General features: G+C 39.8%; 2 protein-coding genes and 1 long non-coding RNA gene across 3 annotated transcripts in view; 1 reads left to right on the forward strand and 2 right to left on the reverse strand.

Moving 5' to 3' along the window:
• Window positions 1–26,019, forward strand: part of LOC140277444 (cytochrome P450 26B1-like) — a 452,169-nt gene that overhangs the window by 128,989 nt on the left and 297,161 nt on the right. The window lies entirely within an intron of this gene.
• LOC140277168 (uncharacterized) lies at window positions 14,061–14,824 on the reverse strand. Its single transcript, XR_011909073.1, has 3 exons — window positions 14,746–14,824; window positions 14,428–14,562; window positions 14,061–14,173 (listed from the first exon to the last, which is right to left on the reverse strand). It is a non-coding gene; the product is annotated as an uncharacterized lncRNA (long non-coding RNA).
• LOC140277513 (uncharacterized) lies at window positions 14,874–20,300 on the reverse strand. Its single transcript, XM_072372581.1, has 15 exons — window positions 20,111–20,300; window positions 19,853–20,029; window positions 19,518–19,640; window positions 19,026–19,184; window positions 18,619–18,834; window positions 18,293–18,522; window positions 18,054–18,180; window positions 17,682–17,875; window positions 17,386–17,577; window positions 16,427–16,631; window positions 16,124–16,307; window positions 15,832–16,033; window positions 15,520–15,684; window positions 15,115–15,354; window positions 14,874–14,918 (listed from the first exon to the last, which is right to left on the reverse strand). The coding sequence occupies exons 1-15, from the start codon at window positions 20,298–20,300 to the stop codon at window positions 14,874–14,876; spliced, it is 2,649 nt and encodes an 882-aa protein (XP_072228682.1).

The following is a 26,019-nucleotide window of genomic DNA, read 5'->3' on the forward strand; positions in this document are numbered from 1 at the left end:
CTCTCATTTTTCTGAGCAGAATCATTCAGCTTAACCAGGATGGATGGCGAGCATCAGTGCACAGCCATTTTCAGCTCTCTCCAGAGATGGTCCTCTGGATCACTCCAGAATTTTAACAGTTTTCTTGAAGCCACTCCTTTGTTCCTGTTAAATGTAAACCTTGTCTGAAATCCCGAGGACTCTGGAAAAGGCTATCAATTTACTCAGAATGATGCTGCCATCACCATGTTTGACTGTAGGGATGGTATTAATGAGGTGATGTTCAGCATTTAGTGTCCTACATACGTATGCTTTTTGGAATTATGGCTGTATGATGACCCCGCCTATACTGGTTGCTGAGCTGGCTCTTTGTCTTTTGTGATTTGTGTTGCAGGTGTCCAGTGGGTGTGGTCGGGTCGTTGTTTATTGAGAAGACCTGGGCCCAATGTTCTCACTGTAAAAGGCCTCCCCAGCTACGTTATTATGGGTTCAGAGAGGGAGACTCTGTCCCCTGTTACTCCATGCACTTTAAAATCGTTTTGGTTTTCTGATTGACACAAAACGTCATTCACCATGTGTCATTCATGAATACATGCAGGCACCACTGATGAACTGACTGAAACACCTCGTTTTCCCGCCTTGTCCAATTTAGTTTCTTGGGTTTCCTGCATTTAATCCTGTCTTTGATTGCATCTAGGTCCTCTTCCTATTCCTCAGCCCCATTGTGGAATACAACCTCTCTAGTCAACACACTTGGAACATCTCAGCCCAATGCAATTAACTAGTTTAAAAAAATGTCAAATAAGTGCTGCAATGCTCACACTATCAAATTTATTACTATGCAAGCAAATTATTTCCATGTCAGCTTTTCAAGGACATTTTGCCTTCACTTCAAACATGTAAAGTGCATTTTAATAGGAAAGCAAATCTTTACATAACATCATCCTCATGGCAGATATTTCCTGTTCATTGTTGGATCAGACGAAGTTTTCTTAAGTAAACAAAACAGCTAGTTAGCCATAGTGCATAACTAAGTCAGCTTTTCCAGCTAACTGGTCCCAGGAAGTTTTAGTAAACACAGAAGCTGATGCTATCATGACACTGGATGCCAGAATGATGTTAAACTGGCAGCATACACACCCACTCAGATTCTGTTCTCAGAGATATGGAACGATAACACTCCACAGCAGAGATGCAACAACCATAAAAAGAAACAAGACTTATGTTAATAATAGGCTTTATTTGATGTTATCATGAGCATATTTGTACAGAGGACAGGACGTGAGTTTTATACATTTCATTTGAAAGCTGAAGAACATACAAAGGTTATACATTACTTTTAAAGTGGTGAATTAAATACAACTGCTCGTGTTAAACTTTAAAAGCACAGAGAAGCAACATTGCAATTAAAAACTATAAATGCAAGTGAAATAGACAAAAAACATACATTTGTGAAAAGTACAGGATGTTAATCAGGAAAACATCTTACAATCATTCTACAATGATAATTATATAGAAACGGTTGTTATGCTGCAAAGTATGGAAAAAAGAACACTACAACCAATGTGTTTATAAAGAAAAGATAACTGAATTATCATGTTTCAAACTTACAAAACTAAACAAATATTTCTGCGCAGCAGACAAATCAGGAAATAAAGAACAGCAGAAGCACATGTTTTAGTTTAGGGTTAGTAGAAGCTTTTAGGTAACAGAGAGCACTGGTTTGAAAGTTGTGTGTAGCAAAACTGAAAGTCAACAGTGAAGTCAATGTGTTGCTGATTCGCTTAAGCATTATAAGGCAGATATTTACAAAATCTTATTTGGTCTTTTGTTACCCGTGAGCATCTCCTCTGAGAGGACTAGCAATGTGCTCAACATTCACAGTCCTATTAAAAAAATGTATGTGCTCATGCACACAGTCAACATTCTTTATACATACCTGGACACCCAGTCTCTAGTTCCCTGAAGTGGCATTGTGAGTGAGTGAGTGTGTACATAATTATCAAAGCCATGCTCAGTGGCGACATTAGGCTTATAGACTACATGAATGAACTGTGTAAACAAGAAAAGATGGTGGAAAAATAGGATAACAAAAGCAAGCTTAGTGTTGCTACTGTTTGTGGTTATCAGTAATTAACAGGTTAAAACCATATTCAAAGTATATTGAAAGTAGCAGATGTTATTCCACAAAAAATTAAATGACTTCTCATTATGGACCAACGCGCGTATGAACACTTTGAGCTTTGATTTTGAACAAAGAGGTTTATTTGTAATACATAAAACAGAGTGATAGTACCACTCTATAATCAAAATCACATTGTTGATAATTGTATGGTATTGTGTCTGTAATAACTGTGTGCTTGCTAAATTGTCTGGAGAAAAACTTCACTATTTGCCTCTAACCCCAGTTGCAGCTACATCTATTAACAGATTAAGGAGCACGTTTGCTGACACGCTGACAGAGACTTTAAAAACAACGTACAGGTGCTTTTCTGTTTGGTTAAAGAATTATTGCTAATTATGGACAAGAAGAACAAAAAGTAATTCTTAAACATATCCTTAAAAGGGGGGGGGGTTAAAGCAATTAAATGCTGGTATGATAAAGCAGAAACTACACATAGTGCAAAAATACTTACTCTTAAACAACAGGAATAAAACCAGAACATTCTGGTCAGAGCCCTTATTTTATGAATGAGGTCATCTTAACAGCACATAATAGCTTTATAATTACCATATTATTATAATAATAGCTTTATAATCATAATTATCTTGAAAATTTTGTCTTTCCCCAGCATTGAGAGCAAAATGACAAGACAGTAAGAAGCAGTAGAATAACTGTTGCTTTTAAAGGAAAGGAAATTACATTTTAATTATTGAATGATACATGAAAAACATAATTACTGCAGTTTTGCTCTTCTGGTAATGGTAAAGGGCATTGGTTGCAGTTGGATTGAGCAAACTGACCCACCAGCCAAGGTGCTTCAGTTCTTCAGGCCAGTGTTTGAGTCTCTGAGATGCTGGAGGAAGTCATGTAGTAGTACTCGCATGTCGGCCATCAAGGTAGAAAAAGAGATCTACTTCCCATTCGCAAGATTCAAATTGAAACAAACTGTAGCACAGTGGTGTCACTATCCACAATACCATCGCTGACCTGGACTGAACGAGATAAATGACACTTTACAGGTTTTACATACCAAGGCTACAGAAAGGTGTTCAAAAATATCTCATGTCTATATGAAAAACAAACAAAAAACAACATCTATAATCTCTCTGGTATCAGTAATCTTTGGGTTAAATATTCATGCTCATTTACAAGTCTAAAAGTTTATATAAGGTGTCTACTAGAACAGGTTTACATATACGAATGTTCACACAAACATTGTTATCCTCATGCAACGCATTACAACCCCAACTCTAGTCACCTTCTGTTAAGAACACTTAGTTTAAGCTGCTGTTTCTTTAAGATCAGCTGATTGATCATAAATCCTCAGGTGTGAGGCAGTTATTCATTATCTGTTGGGGCCTGCAAAACTTGCACCAAGGAAGGCATTATCCAAATGTATTTCATGGTTATGCTAATAACAGAGATGCAGATGATTGAGGGGAAAAAAAGTCTGGAATGAGGTGCTTCAGGCAATTCAGAAGCAGAGTTATCTGTGGGGAGAATTCTTCCTGGCTTTGGAAATTTGCAGACCTTTTACAGGAAAGCCATCATCTGTCTTCTTTAAACTTGTAGAGTTTAAGACATTGTTTTACATACTAGCATTGGAGTCCTTATTAACAGTTGTTAGCTGTAAAATACCAATGAACTGTGCGAATCAAAGTAGTGGAGAAGAGGAGTACTGGTTAAAAATATGCATAAAAATGTTTGCCCAATTTGAATATAAACAACATTATGTTTGTTACAATGTGTTTCAGCGACACTGGACATAATCTTTTACTGTATCGTTTTATCTACAGCATTTCAAGACTAAATGTCTCCGACTGGATGCCTACCTTAGATATTTGTGTGGTTTATCCACATTAAACAGCAATGTTGTAGCCATGTGTTGCAGCCAGACGTTTCCTGTTGACAAAACACAAGAATAGATGATTGAGCTTATCGCCATCAGTCATAATTATGTCTGCCTACACACTGAAACTATGGGGTAAGGTGTATTTTTGCTTATACAAAGTCAATTTTATGACCGACAAATGTTTTTACAGTGTATTATGTTGAGAACCACTTTGATGATGCACCACGTGTAAATACTGGATGTGTTGCAACTGCAGGGGTGGCTTGAGTTGCAGTTCAGATGGGGCCAGTAAGGATGCCTCCATCTTTTCAAGCCGTGACTGAAATAATGAAATGCGTAACAAAGGCGCATCATGTCATGTTTGAAAGTACAGAGGCGGAACAGGGGTTAAAGGTGAGAAATCGCAGATACACCCCTGAGTCTGTAAGAAAGATAGTGAGAAGCAAAACGGTCCCGCCCCGTGTGTGCTCATACACACACACATCAATCTGATGACACAAAAGGGGGCGTAATGTGTGTTGGGACACAGCGATCTGGGTCGGATCTGACTCTTTGTGAATTACATGGAAAAACATTGATGGTTTAACGCGGACATGTTTTTTTTTTGGTGGTGTTGATTAATTCTGAGACCCCGTATTGTCACAAATCCAGCAAGCCACATGGAATAATTTAGTGTAGAATGTACATTATTAATGATGACCCAGTATCTGGGTAAGTACACAGGCCTACTTTGTGTGCTGAACCTGAAATAGGTCTGCCAGACTCAGGCCAATAAACGTAGTCTATTGTGAATAATTTTACTAATTTCAAACAAAACTGGCTAGACACTCAAAACCTGACACCTTTGGGTACTCTTACTGGCCCACAGCTGGCTCATCAAAAGTGAGCCAATGGCAGAAAACAGACATGTTCTAACAGTTAGAATAAGATATGTCAAATCAAATTTCAAGTACTCGTTTCTGAATGGTAGAAAAAAAAGAGACGGAACTACAAAGCTTCTCTTGTTTTGCAAACGAGACGCATATATCCCTCAACTCCATATTCAACAGACACTGCATTTAAGGAAGTTCTCTAATTTCAATTTGAAGAAACGGAATATGTGTATTTGTCATTGTTTGCTTTAAAACAGTATACTGTATAACAGTATAAATCTCTGTACCTCTGGCTCTTCTTTTGTCTCTGCCGCAACTTTGCAAAGATGAAAGCTAGGATCAGCAGCCCGATGATGACAGCCACCACACTTATAGTGAGCGGTACACTCAAGGCCCCATTGACCGTGTCCTCACATGTGTCCCCTTTGTAGCCCAGATCACACTCGCACACCAGGCTGGTACCGCCACCCGAAGGAGCCACGCAGGAGCCATGGCCACTACACTGAGTGTCCCGGCAGGTGGGCAGGCTGAGGTCGATGCCTCTTGGTTGTGCAGCGAGGAAAAGAGTTTCCATCAGAGAAGAGGGAGTGGAAGGAAGGACATACACACCACTTTTTAGGGGGAGGGGAGAGGGGTGAAAAGCTGAAGTAGAATAAGAGAGGAGGAAGATTGATTGGTGGACAAGGCACACCCTAAAACACAATAGAGAAACAACGACAAAGAGAAGAGAACAGGCTGAATTGGATGTCCTGAGGGTGGGTTAGATAAGTCCTTCTTTGTCAGCTTATGTAAAGCTTTGTAGTAACTCAAATCCAGCTATTACAGACTGCCAAATCAGAGCGGAATTTGCTTTAAATGTCATGACACACTTTATGTTTCATTGTTTAACAGCTGAACTATGCTGAACATGGAAGTGTTGACTGAGAGTATTCTGTCGAATGCAATTTAGTACATGTTGTCAGACCTAACACTGTGTGATCTCACTCATGTTTGAGAAAAAAAAAAGACCATTTTAGGATTTAACATCAGAAGATAATATAGATTTTTGACAAATTTGCGGGTTTTTTGTGGTTTATTCATCATACATCATTACCGTATTTCCAACTTAAATATGGTTTATCGTTCATAGACAGCACATTTTCCACCAGAGCATGAAAATGAAACAGATAACACATATACTTCAATATGTATCCCAATCACATCGCAGTATGTAGAATCTACACATTTTCTTCCCAACTCCAAAAAACATACATGTTTACTCCCAGAAAAGTCCTATCAATAGAGAATACTGCTGCTTTCAAACAGAAATACGAGCAGCTTGTGAGGTGAAATGGTGCCTTGCCCTGACACATATTTTACTTTTAAATGACCAAATTCAAATGACCAAAAAAAAGCAAAGCAGACTGACTTCTGGAACACCGTACTGATCAAAACATTTTAAAGACATATATACATATGCACGTAAAGACAATATATGATGCCTCCATGTAGAGTATATACGATGGTGTGGAGAGGCCACCACAGAGAATTCAGGGACAACACCGCCCATAATCTATAGATCTAGAGCATGACAGGTTTTCTGATACATAAGATACGATAAGGACTTTTCTAAATATCTAATCCTCTCTGTTTTCTGGTTTCCAACTAACACAGCATGATGAAGTGAACAACACAGTGACATATAGCAAGCATATGAAATAACATATACTCACAGAAGCACTGAGGGTGATCCAGGTGTCCTAAGATGTGTACTGTGGAGCTTAGATTTTTGTTGTAGGGACCTCCAGGTGTCTCTTGTTCTGCCAAAGGTCCTGGGTCTCTGAAGAAGAATTTGCAATTTCCTCTTCTTTCAGAGAGGGAATCTTCACTATAAAAAAAAAAAGGAGGGGGCAGAGGAAGAAAGCTGAAACCTGTGACTACCTGCCTTTTTTTTTCCCACGAACACACAGAAAATCCCCTCCTCCTCCTCCTCCCTCTGCTTTAGCTTTACACAAGGTAAGTCGTAAACGGTCTTACTCAAACCAAATATCCTTGATGGGGATGTATCCATTTGACAGTTCATAACTCAAGGCAAACTCATTACATGCTTCGTTTGATTGCTAAAAAAATCTAATGAGGCACCACTGAGAAAAAGTATATAATTTGTGACTCATTGTGAGCCATATTTGGTGCAAATGGGCATGACGAGTATCAGGAATCAGGAGTGCAAGTTCAGTTTTTGCTCATTTCTATTGTAGTCAAACTACGGTAGGTGTGTTTGGCAGATCACCGGCAGAAGGAAGGAGGAGCAAACAAGTAAGAGCAAGACTCACCTGGCAAGACCTGACAAAACTCATGCCTGTGTTGTGCAACTCGCAGATACCCAAGCTAGACTGAGCAAAATATTCAAATAAAGCCGGTTGCAAACTTTCCAGATGGTACAACTACACCACAAACATGTTTCACCCATTCATTTCAAATCCCTTAATTTCATCGTAGCCTGTTACAGCATATTTTACAGTCACATGCATTACATGTTACTATGTTGCTGCAACTGCTCACTGACTGAGCCCAAACATAAATTAGTCACGCATAAATCACAGTCATTACGTTGTGGTTATTGCAGCAATGTCGCTCGGTAGCCCAGTGTTTTGTTGTCAACCTTATCTCCTCTGAGCCAACAGCTCGATTCCTACTCCAGTTCTGCTTTTTAATTACCCAACTGAGAAACATATTTTTCCTCATATAACTGTTCTTTTGTTGTTGACCACGAAATACTCAATAAATGAGGAACAAAAGACAAAAGTTTTTCAGCATCTCTGATACATGAGGAATGCTCAAATCAAATGACTGTCTGGTAACAAGACAATATTTAAAGATCAACATGCAAACTGGCATGAGTTCACTTCAGGCAGAAACAAAAAAATGTACAGTGCATGTTTGTTTCCACCACTATGAGGTGGAGCTGAGTGAATCATGCATGATTTGTCATTAACAATGCACACATGCCATTTTGACTTTAAGTAAATCAGTATTTATCACGATGACTTAATGAAATGCTTATTAGTGAGAGCACTAAAGTTATGTAATATCTTGATTTAATTCAAGGCAAAACTGTATCGTTTCAATTTTAAGCTAGTTTTCCTTCCATGTCTTCTCAAAGAACAAAGACAGAAAACATCCAAGTCCAGAAAACATAGGATGTCATATTACACTTAAATAAAGCAGTTTAATTTCTATCATCTATTTTTCATATAGTCGCTAAAAACATTTTCTCAGCCATCATTTCTCACTCATATGCAAATGAAGGGATGTGATAATCTGTCTGCATCTTGCCACACCGTTACATTTACTGTATACATAAACAGCTTCTGACCTGCTTTGTTTCAACAATGCGTTCCCAAGTGATTGCATACATTTATTTCTCTTCATAATATATAATATAAACCAAACTGACTGACCGAGTAGAGTAGAGCCCGGAATGGATTTGAAAAATTAAGTTCTGAAATAAATTCCCAATAAAACTTTCTTTTCAGATAAAATTATTTGATGGAAATAAATGTATCTCTGTGTTTACTTTGTATCTATTTCAGGACTTATTTAATAGCCATATTCATTTTCACAGGCACAAATGGTATTCCCTATATAATGTACTCCATTTCTAGAGTCTCGCCTGAAAAGCTTTTTCCAAATGTTTGTAAGAATTTTTAATCAAGACAAGGGATGCTGGGAGAGGATTAAAATGATAAATTAATTTCACACAACTTTTCAGCTTTGTAGGGCAGAATGAGATGCCGTCAGAAACCATAAAAACCCGCTACATCTATGCGTAAGGAACAAATGGAACCATGAATATACTGCAAACAAAGGGAGCTTTTCTGATAAAAATCTGAAAAAAGAAAAAGGGGAACCAAAAGGAAAATGAGGAAGCTTTAGTCGAAACTATCGTCAGTTTGGACAATAACTACATAATGGCAGAATGCTACCAAAAATGAGAGCTGACCATTTTTGATGAGACATCAGATATAAAAGTCAGACACAGATGAGACAAACAGAAATTAAATTGAAAATAGTCCATCTGTGCAGCACTTTTCAGAAAACCTAACCATTACCATTTGCACATAAGCTAACTGTCACCGCAGCATTAGCAGGATATACAGAATGAAATACAAACAGTCGTAAGAGAAACATGAAGCCAGAAGGAGGTCTAGACACTGGCAGCTAATTGGCGTTTAAGTCAGTCTGCTACAAGTCTGGTTATGAGGAAAGTTTTTGCTTTTGTATCATTTGTGCCAATTCTCATGCTGCACTACAGAGTAAAAACGGTCAATTGCATCAGACATGTCTTTCCCAAGGAGTCTGCTGACCAGTACAATTGTGACATTTTCATAAGTTTTATAAATATGGCCTAAAAGTGGAAAACCAACATGCTCGAACAACTGACCATTTCTTTCCAACACAAACCACAAGTCAATTTTCCCCATTCATCAAATATGTTTATTCCAGCATAATACAGCCAACATGTTGAAATGTTGCTTGTCATTTAGGTCCTTTCTAAATGTTACATAACCAACACTACAAACAACGTGTAGCAGCAGTGAATGCTGGGTAGTCTACTTGAGCTGTAGTGACTTCATTGCTCGCAGTGGGCTCCTCAGGTCTATTGCAGTTTCCAGTTCCTGAAGAAAAATAATTTTCCTTTAAGATGTAGAGTCAAGACATCAAACGTCTGCCCAGCTAATGAAGGTAAAACATTTGAATTCAGTAAATTTGAATTTTTTAAAAACTTTATAAGGTGTGCAAATTTCAGTAAATAAGCTGTGACATGGTTTCATTAAATGTAGAAAATAAATTGGATGAATCTAATCTTAGAATAGATCAAGATGAAAGAAAAAAAAAAAAAAAAAATCTGCTTGCATTCAGTTTCACCTCACTGTCAGAATCATCACGTCCCGCAGGCAGACTCATGTTAGCCATCAGAGTTTCTTTGTCTCCAGATTTGCTTCTGATGAACTTCCAACCTTTCCTGTTTAAACAAGATAAAAACAGGCTTTTTATCTTCTACATTTTCAACAAGCTGCAAATTCATTTTAGGCTAGGACAAATTAATTTTGAATTCCAACTGAAATTTCAATCCAACTAGAGATGCAACAGGCCTGCCTTCGGTGTCTGGGCTTAATTGAACACTGTAGCAACAGACTAATCTGTAGTTTGCTTTGCCTACTTTGTGTTGATAAGTGAGTACAGCTGTTGCAGCACAAAGACTAGTCAGTTGGATGAATTTCTTAACTATGTTTGTTTTGAAAGTAAAGCCCAAGAGACAGACAGTACCTTTTAGATAAAGCAAAAGCAGCGACTATGACTGCAGCGACCAAGCTGAAGGAACCCAGGATGACAAGTGGGTGGCTTTTTCTACTGTCTTGTTCCTTACAGAACTCTCCCTTGTAACCTGCTGCACACTGGCAGCGAGTGAGTTTGCCTTCTGTGATGCAGGTACCATGACCGCTGCAATGTTTGAGATCACAGGATGCAGAGTTTTGATCTGAGAGAACAGAGTTCTTCTGGTAGTTGGGATGAAGGGACGAGGAAGACTGGCGGCCACCACCGATTTTGGTTCCCAAAGAGGCAGAGTTTGAGCTTGGACCTACAGAAGAAGACCATGTGAGTAAATTTGCTGTACGCTATCAAAATTAACCGCTTTTTGCAAAAAAATTTAACATATGGAGGCAATTAGATTGTTGGTGGATTTGCTTCGTTTCTAATAGCTTCCTCATTTCCAGCAGTTATAGAAAGTTGAGCAAGCAGTATGCTTTAGGTAAATTAATCTTTAATTTACAAAAGCGTGATATAAATTTTTCCTAATCAAATCCTTGGCAAGAAAGATTGTTTAACCAATCCCTGTAGAATGCCATTACTCCCCACAAAAGTTAGTAATGTGACAAAGGATGACTAATCTTTTCAGAGCTCTTAACTTTTTCACTTAAAGCGATATATTGAATAAACCTCAATATAACCAATCTAAACAACACTGTCAAATCCCCTCAACTAGTTTGGTAAACAAAGTTTTTTATAAAGGGTAAATGAGTTTTAAGGTTTTGGTCCACTTGGTCCAACACTCACAGTCCTGTTCATCTGACTGGTCTGGACAATCCATGTGTCCGTCACAGAACTTGGTGCTGCTGATACACTGGCTGCTGTCAAAGCAAGATTCCTCTCCAGCAGGGCAGGGGGGGAGTGGGGCACAGGAAGTGGTATCGATGTTGTGGAAGCCCCGCCCACATTTACAGGTCCGACCTCCAGGATAGGGCAGGCACAACTGGACACATCCACCATTGCTTTTGGAGCAGCTATTCACTCCTAGAGAAAATACAAGAATAGCAAGTTAATAGGAAAATATTTGAAGACCAAGTCAATAGCCGTGATGCAGACAAAGACTGCATTTAAATGAGACACTGAATATTAATATTAATTCATATACTGCATGTAAATATAATGTAGGGCCCATTTTATTTGGAGCTTCTTTCTTTAAAATACCTCACAGGTCCATGATTGTTGGCCTCTCTGGAGGTTACAACTTTAACTCAATGCTTCCAAACAATATCAAGTACCGTGGATAATCTGGGTCCTAAACATGTCAATTAAAATGTATCGCTCATTTGTGTCATACAGTAATGTGTTAATAACAATGTTGCAGACTAAATTTTTCATTAGACAACCAACACAAGGTTAATATAGTAGATTGTCTCAGATTCACACAAGATTCTCAATGTTTGTGTGCTCATTGCTGTGTATATCCAAACTATGGCTATAAACAGCTTTGTTACTGGGTTTACAGAATTGCATAACTTATGGATTTCAGTCACACCCAAATAATCTGTGCACACATACCTTGTACACATGGTATCCATGGGTATGGTCATACAAGACTAAATGCACTTAAACACTTATCTGAAACAAATTGTTTCCACATGTATACGTTGACTACAAGAGTGGTTCGACTAAAAGGTGAAGAGAAAAGGAGGGATTGCCATTTGAGTCTTGAGCTTGCATTAGAGCTCCATTCATTTTTTTCCCAGCAGCATACAACAGTATTGGATCTCACAGCTTGCCAAGTCCCTGCAGGTATCGCATCACTCTGCCGTCTATTCAGCTCAAACAGAGTCTAAGTGAGCCTTTTCATTCTGTGGTTGCAGTATCTGATAACGTACTTCAGTTTCCCTTCGTTCAGAAGAGAGAAAAGGTGAAAATATAAGCATATGGTTTGATGAACTAACTGATTTGCTTTAACAAATGAAACTGACAGCATGCAACAAGTCTGCTGGTTATACAAACCTGGGCAGGAATTAACCCATTATTGCTACAAAGAGGATTTCAGTGTTGAAAAGCCACCTTCACAGTTTTACCAGCCACACACCCAACAGACTCCACAGGATGCCTGCACATCTGAGTGGTTGTGGAAGTGTTTAACCACCTGCTTGAAAAGCCAAAACAGTTCCTGAAAGAGCTCCATACAAATGTATTGTATATGTTGCATTACTGTTGTTACAACTCATATTCCCTCACTGTAAACACTGCAACACTTCCTTAACTGCATTATCAGCATGAGAATGTACACAGAGTTATGCTTCTTTAAATAGCAGTCACATCCAAACATTTAGAACATATCAGCTACAAGCATTTACTGGTCAGTTGTATCCTTTACCCACTATTGATTTTTGTGAACCATTTCAGATTACCTATAGGCCAAAGCAGTTGGAGCAGTTTCATAAACTCGTTTGATCCAGCACACAGCCTGAAATCAACAGACTGAACTTGGTTCTGTGGCTTAACTCAAGAACGGGTCCAGCTGTGCTATTGCTTTGTGGTTTAAATTTGTGTTTAATTACACCGTGTGTAATGTGATCCAACTAATTTCTCTAATTGTTGTTTTCTTCTGTTCCTTCTCCATATTCAAATACTAGTCTAGCCTTTTGTATATACTGTCATGATTTGCCTTTCATCTAGTGGTCATCAGTGACTTTACCCTCAGAAGTCTTACCTCTTCTATAATATGTTCAGTTTCAACTTGATTGGGAGTGTTGCAACCTTTCCAGACTGCCAATTACAATGTTAACCTAATGCTGCTTATTGAAGACTACAGCTGGACAAATTAGTAAATCCCCTATTGTCTGTGGTCATATTCTCTATTTCCAGAAGTGTTGAAATGATCATGTCTCGTGAATTTTTTGACAAAGATACCTACCAGACTGGCTATCGTTATTGTAGGCTCTGACTTCCACCACACTGGTCTTTGTCTCAAACCACAGCTGTTTAGGCTGGATGCCGTCACTAAACCATATCTTGGTTACATCTACACAGGTTGAAAAACAACATTTACTTAAATCAAGAAAAACAATGCTGATCAAGTAGTATGTACATTTGAAAAATCAGGGGCAACTGGGTAGCAAGAAGCATGCATGTGTGGTTTCTCATATGACTTCAAAGATAAAAATCTGAAAGACAACACAGGCTCAATAGAGACTGAACAGATTGCCGAACAAAAGGCTGATTCAATACTCAGTTTGCTACGATAGCCTGTGTTGCCATCTGCTGTCTGGAGGGGAGAAAGGCAGATTAAAGACTAGCCGTCTCAGCTCTGAACAGATTACTAGAATGCACTTTTGTCATGGGCTGCTGCAGACCACTTGCCTAATAACATTTTTACATAAAAAAATAACAGATTTACTCTTGCAGAGCCCTCTGACTGAATTCCAATTTTACATTTTCCTTTAAATGTTCTCAAAAGCCAGATAGTCCTTATTGTAAAAACACATGGTCACATTAAGCCCTCTTCCCACTGGTCAAAACTACTGCCAAGTGTTTAATGTGGCATCTAGACAGAGGTATCACACTTGACAGTAGCCATGTTTGGTCCTTACCTTTGTCTTGAGTGACCCAAAAGAGCATATTTTCAATACACGTGAAAGAGATGAGCAAATTGGGCCCCGTTTTGTACTCTTTATATCCTGATCCATCCACTCCTATAGAGCTGATTACCCCTTCACCTGAGAAAAGTTATTCAGTTTATATAGAAGCAAAACAAGTGAAAATATTATATATAAGCATTAAGATTTTAAATTTTTCACCAGCATCAGCCCAGTAGATGACAGTTCCCTTATTGGAGAAGACCAGGGAGAGGGGTATTCTCGACTTTCTCCACAGTACTGCTTTGTTACGGCCATCCATCCAGGCACAATCCACCTCTGTTTGGCTCTTTCCACTCTCATTTACTATTGCAGTGTAACAAAGTCTGCCTGAGGGAGGATGCAGTGAAATGGATGTGGTGCCCTGGAAAGAAACATGATCCACAATACTCTTACCAAATTTTGATGCATTTTTATTTCACCCAACAGCCCAAGAAACATTTAATCCAGATCATTAAAGAAAGAAAAAGCAACCGTGTAGGCCTTTAAACTATTCTGTATGTTACAATATGTGTTAGGGCAATATCACATACGAGACTATCCAGGAAAGGGCCCTTTGTCAGAAGCAAAAAGGATGACAGATCAACTTAAGAGTAAATGTGAGCAGTGCTTCTTCACCATCAGAGATCCTTGAAGCAGTGAGGTGGTGTGGCCATCATAATGCGATGTCACATGGATATCGGGCCGCTCATTGCTGCTCCAGTAGAGGTTGGAGGTCACCCAGTCAACTGCCAAAGCTGTGACTGAATCATCCTTCAAGAATGGAACACGTCAAGAATTAAAATCCTACCATGAAGTTAGATTATGTGGGAAGCTGATTTGTCAATTTATTTAAAAAAAAAAAAAAAACAATCAATGAAAACTACTCCAGAAGAGTACAATTATGTCCTTTCCAATACTGTGGAACCTACCATTTTCTATGAAAGTTGTGCATACCTGTAGCTTTAAAATGTGTCTAGCGAGTTCGAGTCCCGGTTTTGACCCAGAGTTGCTAAGTCTCAGCTCATCCACAGATCCTTGTCTTGAATTAGCCACAAACAGAGAAAGCTCTGGGATGGAAAGGTCTAGCCCCATGGGTTCTTTAACTCCAGGGAGGGCAAAATCTCGTCCTTTTGGCATTTTTTTCAGAGCAACACCATCACGACGCATAGAGCGTAAGTAAATCTACAAATGAAAGAAATGAGCAAACGTAAACAGGTGCATTAACCAAAACCAGAAAGGATTAATTAGGTTCTTAATTTTTGCTGAGAAGTATTTGGAAGGATCAACTGTCTGTAGAAAGTCTAGTCTTAGCAGACCACTCACCTGATGGACTGTATTATAAGACAAGAGGAGGATAAAAGATGACTCCTCAGGCAGAGAGCAGGTGATCTTATCCTGTGAAAGTAAAAGCCCCTTTGGGCATCGACAAACTGCAGCAGGTGCTGTTGGAGACCCTGCGGCTCCAGATGTTCGTCTTTTTGTTGGGGCCAAAAGGCAGAGATGGGAGCAGCGTAGATACTCACACGGGCTGTATACTGCTGGCTGGGAGAGGGCATGCATCAGCTAAGGAGATAAGGAATATGAAAGTTAAGGCTCATAGCTGTGGTAGTGAGTCTTAAATCTAAGTGAAATAGTTTTGACACAAAACAATTTAATTACAAGTTAACCTCTCACAATTTAAGACAATTAGGGAAGGAATGCCAGACCATTTAGAAGACAGAGACTCACTTTCAATCCAAATGGCTGCCCAGGTCTCTTAAGAAGAACCTTTTGATCTTTCCCAGTCCTTTTGTCAGCCGAGCGGACAGTTCTTCCCTTTGTATCAGACCAGAAAACGCGAGCATTGAAGACTGCCACTGAGAAAGGGCTTGGAGTTTCTGCCAACTGGAGGATCTAGTGGGGAAAAAAAGACCATCACCATCGTTATAATGTACAACATCTTTCAAATGTGAAATATTACTAAATAAACTATTTGAACAAACATGACCATTTGAAGTAAATGGACCTTTGCTTTGCAGCTCATGATTAATTTTTGTTCACCTTAATGTTGTCTCCATCCAGAGATGCAGAGCCTATGCAGCGCAACTTCTCATCTGCCCAGTACACCCTGTTATCCAAGGGGTCATAGGCCAGACTGACTGGCCATCTCAAGTCACGGCTCACCACAACCTTCCTCTGCGAGCCGTCCATCCCAGACTGCTCGATCTGTGGGGTGCTGCCCATCTCTGACCAAAGCATCAACCTAAAAACATCGATTTTTGTGCTGAAAATATTTCAGTTCATAACCCCTCCTCTGCTCACCACCTTTCTTTACAACCATCCAAGACCTTACCCTCTGTCTGGCAGCAGGACCAGTGAGCTTGGCTGCTCTAGGTTTTCACCCAGAACCACTGTGTAGTCCTGAGATCTAACCATGGTATTGCTAAGTTTCACTGCCAGAATCTGTCCAACCAGTCCATCCACCCAGTACAGATTCTTACCAACCCAGTCCACTGCAATGGAATCAGACTTCACACCTATAAAAAGATTACAAAGCCATAAATGCAGGTTATATTACAGACTTAAATGAATTTTAAGACTATAATCAAGTACACTTGATTCAATTAAAAAAAAACCCTCTTGAAAACAGCTGTACCTTTAATCAGTGTCCCTTTGTTTGAGTTTTTCATGTCAGTCCAGCGGATGCTCTGGTAGTAGGGGCTCAGCCAGTAAACTCTCTGCTGAGCCCAGTGATAGTCCAAAGAGAAGACTGGCCGATTAACAGAGGAGAGAAGCTGCAAGTTGCCACTCTGGACTCCAAGTATTAACAGTTCGGACTGCACCGACGCCAGAAGCAAAGGCTCATCTAGAGATGGAAACATGACCACAAGTTGTTATCGGCTTAGTGAATACCACAGTTCCTTGCTCTAGATTTGTGTCCTTTTATGTTCCTGTGTCAAGTTTAAACAGTCACCTAGTCAGTTTGACAAGGTTGATTTTCCAAAGTTGTTGCTCAGTGGTTTAAAATAAAATAATCATATTTGCATCATGACAGAAACAAATGGGGTTTTAACCCAAGAAAATGACACCTTTAAAACAGACAAAGACAAAGAAAAACAAAGATTTGTTGAACTGTCTCTTTAAATTCATGGCTGTTGGTTACTCTGCAAGGAGCAACTGAACTTTGGGTAAATACCTTTAAATCAAACTGCAATATTAGAAACGACCAGGGAAAGTACAACCTAGAAGGTCAGGCATCGATTTCTTTGTACTCCACGGATTACAAAAAGAAAACTTAAAGATTTAAAAGAATATACATTTAAAGAATATTTTTACCCAGCAGAGCAAGTAGTATTTAGACACTATTTTTACCTTTTGTAATAATTTATTCATTTATTTTTAAAAAAACAGTACTTTCATGTTGAAATTGTTGGATTTTTTTTTAAGTTATTGATATAAACTCCTAACTCTGCATTGAGGCTTAGGAATTGTCATCTATCATAATGAATGTATTACCGGTATCTTGGTAGTGCTCAGTCAAGACGTACACTGTCACGTGTCATAGTAGAACACAACTTGATTTTTCCTCAAACTGGAGGTTTTGTCTAGTCCAACTGCACCTTTTGTCTTGCAGCTTTTGCTGTCCGGCTCCAGGTAGAAGCCAGGGTGGCAATGACAGCTGTAGGATCCACGGGTGTTCAGGCAAGTGTGTTTGCATACAGCACTTGATACAGACTTGCACTCGTCAACATCCACACAGGATTCAGTAATGGACTGTGACATGAAACCTGCAGTGCAGTAACACCTCTGGAAAAAAATAAAAAATAAAAGAACTTAAGTTGTGTTTGCAAGAAAGCAGTACAAAGCACTTTGGAGAGAAAACCAACCAGACACATCAATCCAGCACTTACTGGTCCATTTGGGGTGCTGACACAGTGTTGATCGCACTGGGGAGCTGAAGGGCTGGAGCAGTTGCGGTGAGAACATCCAACACCTTCATCTGAGCTATCAGCACAGTTTATGAGGCCATTACACACAAGGCTGCGGTCCACACACTCTCCACTACCACACTGATAAAGGTGAACAGGGCATTTTTTCTGGGTACCTGTTAAGACAGGTGCACAGATTCATTTAGGTACAGATACCTTTCACTGTGATTCAAATACATTTTACAGTGATAGAAACATTTAAACTGATAATATGCCAATCTCTACATTTAAATGTCATAGAAGGCACTGTTCAAAGAATGAAGATGAGTGGTGATTAAAAATAAACATGCTCACACTTGTCCTCATCTACGCCATCATCACAGTCCTCTGTCCCATCACACCTCCAGGACAGAGGAATGCACCGATAGTCTCCACACTGCCACTGGTATTGCCGACACTTTGCTGGAGGAGTGTTGCAGTTCTAGAAAAAAGCTATGACAGTTACAGTATGTTCACAAATTTTCAAAACTTCTGACAGGTCATTACCTCCTTTTCCACTGCTTAAGACAAGTCCCCCCCAGTTATGTCCTCACCTTCTCATCTGAGCCATCTTTGCAGTCTGCTTCACCATCACAGAACCACTCCTTCTGCAAGCACTCATGGCTGTGTGGGCATTGGAGCTGTGCTGGGCAGCGAGGGGGTTTTCTGCAGTACACCTCATCCGACCGGTCACTGCAGTCAGGGTATCCATCACATCTCAGAGCCTCGGACACACATTGTCCACTAGCACAGCGATACTGATGCAATGCACAGGCCACCAAACCTGAACATAGGAAAGCAGAAATATGCATTATCTGATGTGTGAACATGTCTGTGGTGCTGAAAGTCACTTGGGAAATGACAAATGAAATTCACCCACCACACTTCACTTCATCCGACCCATCAGCGCAGTCCCTCTCACCATCACACAGGAAAGTCTTTGGAATGCAGCGAGTGTTGTTGTCACAGCGCTGATGGCAGCCCTCAGTCAGACTTGAGCAGTCAATTTCATCGGATCGATCCTGACAGTCATTCTGTGCATCACACACCTGCTCTGATGGTATGCATCTATTCCCATGTGCACACTGGAACTCACCTGAACAGAACATTAAGAGTTTTTTTTTTCTCTTTGAAGTTGATACAACTGTCAACTTATTTGACATGGTAAGAGAACCCATTCCCCACACCCCTTTTTGTCTTTGATCCAACTCTGACAATCCAGATCATAACGGTTGCTCCATTTACCTTTTTAAAAACCTTTTCCCTTAGCTCAAATGTCAAACAAACCTGCATTGCACCGACTCCGACATCCTTCTTCATCGGATCCATCCTTGCAGTCCGGCTCTCCATCACACACATGACTGTACATTACACACTCCAAGCCGTCTTTACATGCCTTGAAACCTTGAATGCACCTCAGCGGACCTGACCTAGTGTTGCTGGTGGCTTTGCAGGGAGAAAAAAATAAAATAAAAATGTATATGCATCAAATATGTCATAAGAGCAACCGGCTTCAAATTTAATTTGGGGTAAATGAAAAGACATTGAGTGGTTTGGTTGAACTTAATGAGGCATCACTGAAAGATCAAAATTGTTGTGTTTGGTAGTTACTGAAATCAGTATTTGTACAAGTGAGTGGAGGTTACTGGCTGTCATTACTGGCAAGTCATTAATTGTTTAATTTTCACAACAGCTAGTGTGGTGGCAAGGATAAAAAAATATTTACATTTATTTACTACTTAAAAATTTTGTTGCTTTATTGCATTTCTCTTGGCTTACAAGTGGGAGTAGGATGTAATGATTGGCACTGCTTCTCATCTGAGCCGTCGGGACAGTGGGCGCGACCATCGCACACATGCATTCTTGGGACACACTTCCTCTGGTCACTGCACAGGAAGTCATCTGATGAGGGAAATTGTATTAATTAATTTATTTATTTAAAAAATAAAAATCCTGCACATTTTCAGAGCATGGAGAAGTCGACATACTAGTGCAGGCTTTATGGAAATATCTATCCTGACATTACTCACAAGATTTTAGAAGCTTGTTGCAGCACATCAGTTTGCTGAATACAGTTATTATCACTTGTGCCTCAAGCTAATTTCTGGATTTACCTGGGTTTTCACATCGGTCCAAACAGTCCTTCTCATCAAATCCATTGGGACAGTCCATTTGACCATCACACAGTTGATTCTGAGAGATACACAGTGATGAACCTGGACAAAGAACTGACGGAGTGACGCAAGCTGACGTGGTGGCGAGAATGGGAGATCCTGTTGTGGTACTGGAGTCTAAAGATGGAGAGGCCAACTCATGAAAACAGTGGACAGGTTGATTACCCAGTGTCAGGACAATCAGCTCAGGGAACTTACCACAGCCCATTTCATCTGTGCCATCCGGGCAGTCCTTTTCGCCATCACACAGAAATTTCTTTGGGATACAGCGTTTGCCGTCAATACAGCGGTGCTCACAGCTCTTTGTTTGTTCCCAACAGTCGAGTTCGTCAGACCGGTCCTGACACTGGGACTTCCCATCACACACCTCAGCCTCAGGGATGCACATTTTCCCGTGGGCACATTGAAACTCACCTAGCGTGGATTATGGTCAAAGGGTACAAATACCTCAGTGAAACAGGTGAAACAGTGAAATTAAGGCTGATCATCAATGTACTCAACGATGCAAAGGTTTGTTTGCCGATTGACAGTTACTCTGCACAGTGGATAAAAGGTAACAGAAAAACATACATCAGGGTCTATCTAGGGTTTTTAAAGCAGCTTTTCAAACTTGTTAAAAAAGCGAAAACAGAAAACCAAGATTGAATCAAAAGTTTGAGTTTTCAGTCAAAACCTTTTTTGCAGGTTTCTTGGCATCCTCGTTCATCAGATCCATCTATACAGTCATTCTCCCCATCACATATGTGGCTGTTTAAAACACACTCTTTGCCATCACTGCATGGTCTTGAACCCAAGCGGCATTTCAAGACATTAGCTTGAGGCGCAGGAGTAGTTACACTTGGGCAGTTGACCTCATCAGAGCCATCGTGGCAGTGAGAGCGTCCATCACAAACCAAACTCTTAGAGATGCAGCTCCTACGATCCCGGCAGAGGAAGTCATCTATGGAGGAAGGCATTCAATTTATTAAAAAAAAACCCAAAAAAAACCAAGCTGATTAGAGGAACAAAAAAAAGAAAAGAAAAGAAAGTACTTACTCTTATCAGCACACTTTTTCACACAGTTCTCATCAGATCCATCAGGGCAGTCTCTTATTCCATCACATATCTGTGTTGGGCTTATGCATACAGCAGAGTCTGGACACAGAACTGATGGGAAGCTACAGGATAGCTTGGTAGGTGAAGAGGGTTCTTTGTTCACCTCTGTAGCTGAAAATTCAATGCAAGAGTTTATGTACTTTTAAGTTCCATTTTAAAACAATGTGTGTTGGTTGGAGTATAAAATTGACCTATTGCTTTAACAAGCATGTGCTGAAGATTCTCAGCATAAAAAGTCATGGAGTTCTCACACACTTTAACAAGTATAAAACTAAACTTAAAAACACTGTTTTTGCAGAAATTTGAGAAGTTTTGCTCATTTCACCAGTGACTGGATTATAACAGTTTCCTAATCATTTCAAGTCAACTTTATTTTTTATTTGTTTAAATGAAACTCACCACATCCTTCCTCATCTGATCCATCTCCACAGTCTCTCTCACCATCACAGACATGACTGTAGAGGACACATTCTGTCCCATCTTGACAGAGCCTGGAGCCCATGCGACATTTCAAGACATTCTGATCTGCAAGAGGCGCTACAACTGGACAGTCAACCTCATCAGAACCATCATTGCAATGAGAGCGACCATCACAAACTTGGCTCTTGGAGACACAGCTTCGACGATCTTTGCAGCGGAAGTCAGCTGTGGAGGGTAAAATATTAGCTCTATACAACTCAAATTTATTCAACGGGTAAGATTTTAATGTTAATTGCTAGCTCTAGACTCTACTTTTATAAGAAACTTAATTTAGACAAAACACTATTTAAAAAAAAAGTTTAACCAGGACAATTAATTTCATTGCATTTGTGTAAATGTTTCAAACATGAATTCTTAAGTTACAGCAAAACACTGTGGTGACAGTTATGCACTAAATATTTAATCAGTTCATCCTTGAGAAAGGGATTAAAGTGACTACATCAAGTAAAATAGGAAGAAATGGAAGGAAAACCTAAAAAACAACAAAACAAAAAAAAAAGTATTGATATGGCACCAGAGGTGTGACAGAAATTGACTGCAGTTGTGGGTTACATACTTTAACTGACTTACTCTCAAAGGGGCATCTTCTCACACACTTTTCATCAGATCCATCAGGGCAGTCCCTTTTACCGTCACACATTTGTACTGGCTTGATGCACAAAGAGGAACCTGCGCACTGAACAGAAGGGCTGGTACATGGAGGCTTGGTGGGAGGGATGGATGTTGCACTCTCTGTGGAATCTAGAAATGACACTAATGTGCAGAAAAGTTCTAAACTGTCAAAAAGTCAAATTAACAAACACAATATAAAAATTCCATTTTCTTAAAATTAAAAAAAAAATTCCATCTTTTTTTCAAATCTTTTTTAATAAATCAGAATTTTTATAAGAATGACAATTTGCTTGTCTTGAAAATAATGATTAAAACAAAAAAATAAATATTCACCACATCCTTCCTCATCTGATCCATCTAGACAGTCTCTCTCTCCATCACAGACATGACTGAAGAGGACACATTCTGTCCCATCTCGACACCGCCTGGAGCCCATGCGACATTTCAAGACAGTAGTTTGGGCAGCAGGAAGAGATATGCTTACACAGCCAACCTCATCTGAGCCATCGTTGCAATGAGAACGGCCGTCGCAAACTTGGCTCTTTGAGACACAGCTTCGACGGTCTTTGCAGCGATAGTCACCTGTGGATAGTCAAAAATAGTGGGAGTGGAACAATTTCCAATTTGCTCAGTATTATTTTCCACTTTTCTTCAGTGACATGCTGGATAGAAAAACAGTTTCAAATGGTGATTACATCCGCCAAAAACTTACTCGCAGTGGGACATTTTTCCACACACTTTTCATCTGACCCATCGGGACAGTCTCTCTTTCCATCACACATCTGTGTTGGCTTGATGCATAAAGAGGAGCCTGGACACTGAACTGAAGGGCTGGTGCACGGTGGTTTGGTGGGAGGCTGAGAAAACTGCTGGATGGGTGCAGGAGATTCATTCATGATCTCATTTTCAGTAGCAGCACTCTTTTCGACATCTAGAAATATGACAGAGCCACAGAGGTTCAAAATATACATCAGAATCATTGTCAAATTACATGGAAAAAACAAAACAACAAACACCCTTTTTTATAAATACTCACTACAGCCTTCCTCATCTGATCCATCTTCACAGTCTCTCTCTCCATCACAAACGTGACTCAGCAGGACACATGCTGTCCCGTCTCGACAAAGTCTGGACCCAAAGCGACATTTCATTTCTCCTTTTTGAGCAACATGTGGTGCTACAGTCGGACAGTCAACCTCATCTGAGCCATCGTTGCAATGAGAGCGGCCGTCACAAACTAGAGTCTTTGAGACACAGCTTCGCCGGTCTTTGCAACGGAAATCAGCTATGTGAAAGAATATTAACAAAGAAAAAAAAAGAAAAAAAGGTTTAACTATGTCCAAGTTACTCAAGATGCTTACAATTCACTTCAATATTTAGTTCCCATTTTCATTAATGCACAGTGACATTTGTAGGAAAAAAAAAAGAATATAGAGAAAAGAAAATTGTCATCCATTTAATGCTGGAGATCACACAAAACTAATGCAGTGGCCAATGCATGCTCAACTAACTTACTTTCAGAGAGACATCTTTCCACACACTTTTCATCTGACCCATCGGGACAGTCTCTCTTTCCATCACACATCTGTGTTGGCTTGATGCATAAAGAGGAGCCTGGACACTGAACTGAAGGGCTGGTGCACGGTGGTTTGGTGGGAGGCTGAGAAAACTGCTGGATGGGTGCAGGAGATCCATTCATGATCTCATTTTCAGTAGCAGCACTCTTTTCAACATCTAGAAATATGACAGAGCCACAGAGGTTAAAAAAATACATCAGAATACCATTGTCAAATTACATGGAAAAAACAAAACAACAAACACCCTTTTTATAAATTATAAATACTCACTACAGCCTTCCTCATCTGATCCATCTTCACAGTCTCTCTCTCCATCACAAACGTGACTCAGCAGGACACATGCTGTCCCGTCTCGACAAAGTCTGGACCCAAAGCGACATTTCATTTCTCCTTTTTGAGCAACATGTGGTGCTACAGTCGGACAGTCAACCTCATCTGAGCCATCGTTGCAATGAGAGCGGCCGTCACAAACTAGAGTCTTTGAGACACAGCTTCGCTGGTCTTCGCAACGGAAATCAGCTATGTGAAAGAATATTAACAAAGAAAAAGGTTTAACTACGTCCAAATTACTCAAGATGCTTACAATTCACTTCAATATTTAGTTCCCATTTTCATTAATGCACAGTGACATTTGTAGGGAAAAAAAAAAAAAAAAAAAAAAAGAATAGAGAAAAAAAATGGTCATCCTTTTAATGCTGGAGATCACACAAAACTAATGCAGTGGCCAATGCATGCTCAACTAACTTACTTTCAGAGGGACATCTTTCCACACACTTTTCATCTGACCCATCAGGACAGTCTCTCTTTCCATCACACATCTGTGTTGGCTTGATGCATAAAGAGGAGCCTGGACACTGAACTGAAGGGCTGGTGCACGGTGGTTTGGTGGGAGGCTGAGAAAACTGCTGGATGGGTGCAGGAGATCCATTCCCGATCTCATTTTCAGTAGCAGCACTCTTTTCAACATCTAGAAATATGACAGAGCCACAGAGGTTCAAAATATACATCAGAATATCATTGTCAAATTATATGGAAAAAACAAAAACAAACACCCTTTTTATAAATACTCACTACAGCCTTCCTCATCTGATCCATCTTCACAGTCTCTCTCTCCATCACAAATATGACTCAAGAGCACACATGCAGTCTCATCTTGACACAGCCTGGAGCCAAAGCGACATTTCAGAACCTTTGTCAGAATTGTAGGAGGAGCTACATCTGCACAGTCAACCTCATCTGAACCATCGTTGCAATGAGAGCGGCCATCACAAATTTGGCTCTTTGAAATGCAGCTCAGACGGTCTTTGCAGCGGAAATCAGCTGTGGAGGATGAAAGATATATCGGACATAAGTCAACGGTACCCAGTTTGCTCAGTATACTTCATATCAATACTACTGGTATTTCGACCCACATCTTTGTTCACAGCTACCTGCGTCTCTTCAGATCAGATTAGAGTCATTAATAATGGTCTACAAAGTAACTGCAGGGCTTGCATCAAGCCATGCTAATTAGGAAAGATATACTTCTGTCTCAACCACTATGTTCCACTCAGGGCTGTCATCTTGTATTGCCATCTTCATGCGCAGGGCAGTCTCATTCCAGACTGTTTTCATTTGTGGCTCCATGATAGTGAAATTAGCCATGAAATGTTATTAGAACAGGGACGCACTTCTAATGTTAAGAATCACTTAAAGACCAGAAACTACCAGAAACACCTATCCCTACATGCCCAACCAGTAATCACTTTGCACTTCTGTACCTGTTCTGTTTGGACCCTGTCATTTAAATACAATATAGAACTTAATGAGACTTCTTACTATACACAACCTTGAACGTTATTTCTCCTCTGTATATTGCACTGGATAGAAGCATCTGCTTAACGGCTAACCTTTTGTGTAACTGTCCAATAATTCAGATCAAATCACATTTAGAGTAGTAATAAAATTCTCGAACCGCTTACTTGCAGAGGGACATCTTTTCACACACTTTTCATCAGATCCATCAGGACAGTCTCTCCTTCCATCACACATCTGTGTTGGGTTGATGCACAAAGAGGAGCCTGGACACTGAAATGAAGGCCTGGTACATGCTGGTTTGGTGGGAGGGATGGTCGTGACACTCCCTGTACCATCTAGAAATATGAAGAGACAGGATCATTTTCAGTATCAAGTATCAATATCAGTGTCAATCTCGTGAAATGAGCACATTCAGTCTAAAGAGCAATTTCTTTTTGTACAATTAAATGTTTATACAAGATGAAATGTAGCTAAATTAAACATTCAAAAAGTAAATGGCTATGTGCCTTGAAGATCCAACAATCCAATTGCATCAGATTTGAAAGG

The sequence above is a fragment of the Leuresthes tenuis genome, unplaced genomic scaffold (assembly GCF_036924035.1).
Source record: "Leuresthes tenuis unplaced genomic scaffold, fLeuTen1.0.hap1 SCAF_19, whole genome shotgun sequence".
NCBI classification, from domain to species: Eukaryota; Metazoa; Chordata; class Actinopteri; order Atheriniformes; family Atherinopsidae; genus Leuresthes; species Leuresthes tenuis.

What these genes read in the sequence shown, in the direction of transcription:
- LOC140277513 (XM_072372581.1), bottom strand. Translation starts at nt 20,300, where the DNA reads ATGTGCATCCCTGAGGCTGAGGTGTGTGATGGGAAGTCCCAGTGTCAG. An exon ending in GTCGGATGAAGTGAAGTGTG is followed by an intron (nt 18,523 to 18,618) that starts GTGGGTGAATTT and finishes TCCTATGTTCAG; the next exon opens with GTTTGGTGGCCTGTGCATTG. An exon ending in CTTATAATACAGTCCATCAG is followed by an intron (nt 14,919 to 15,114) that starts GTGAGTGGTCTG and finishes AAATGCCAAAAG; the next exon opens with GACGAGATTTTGCCCTCCCT.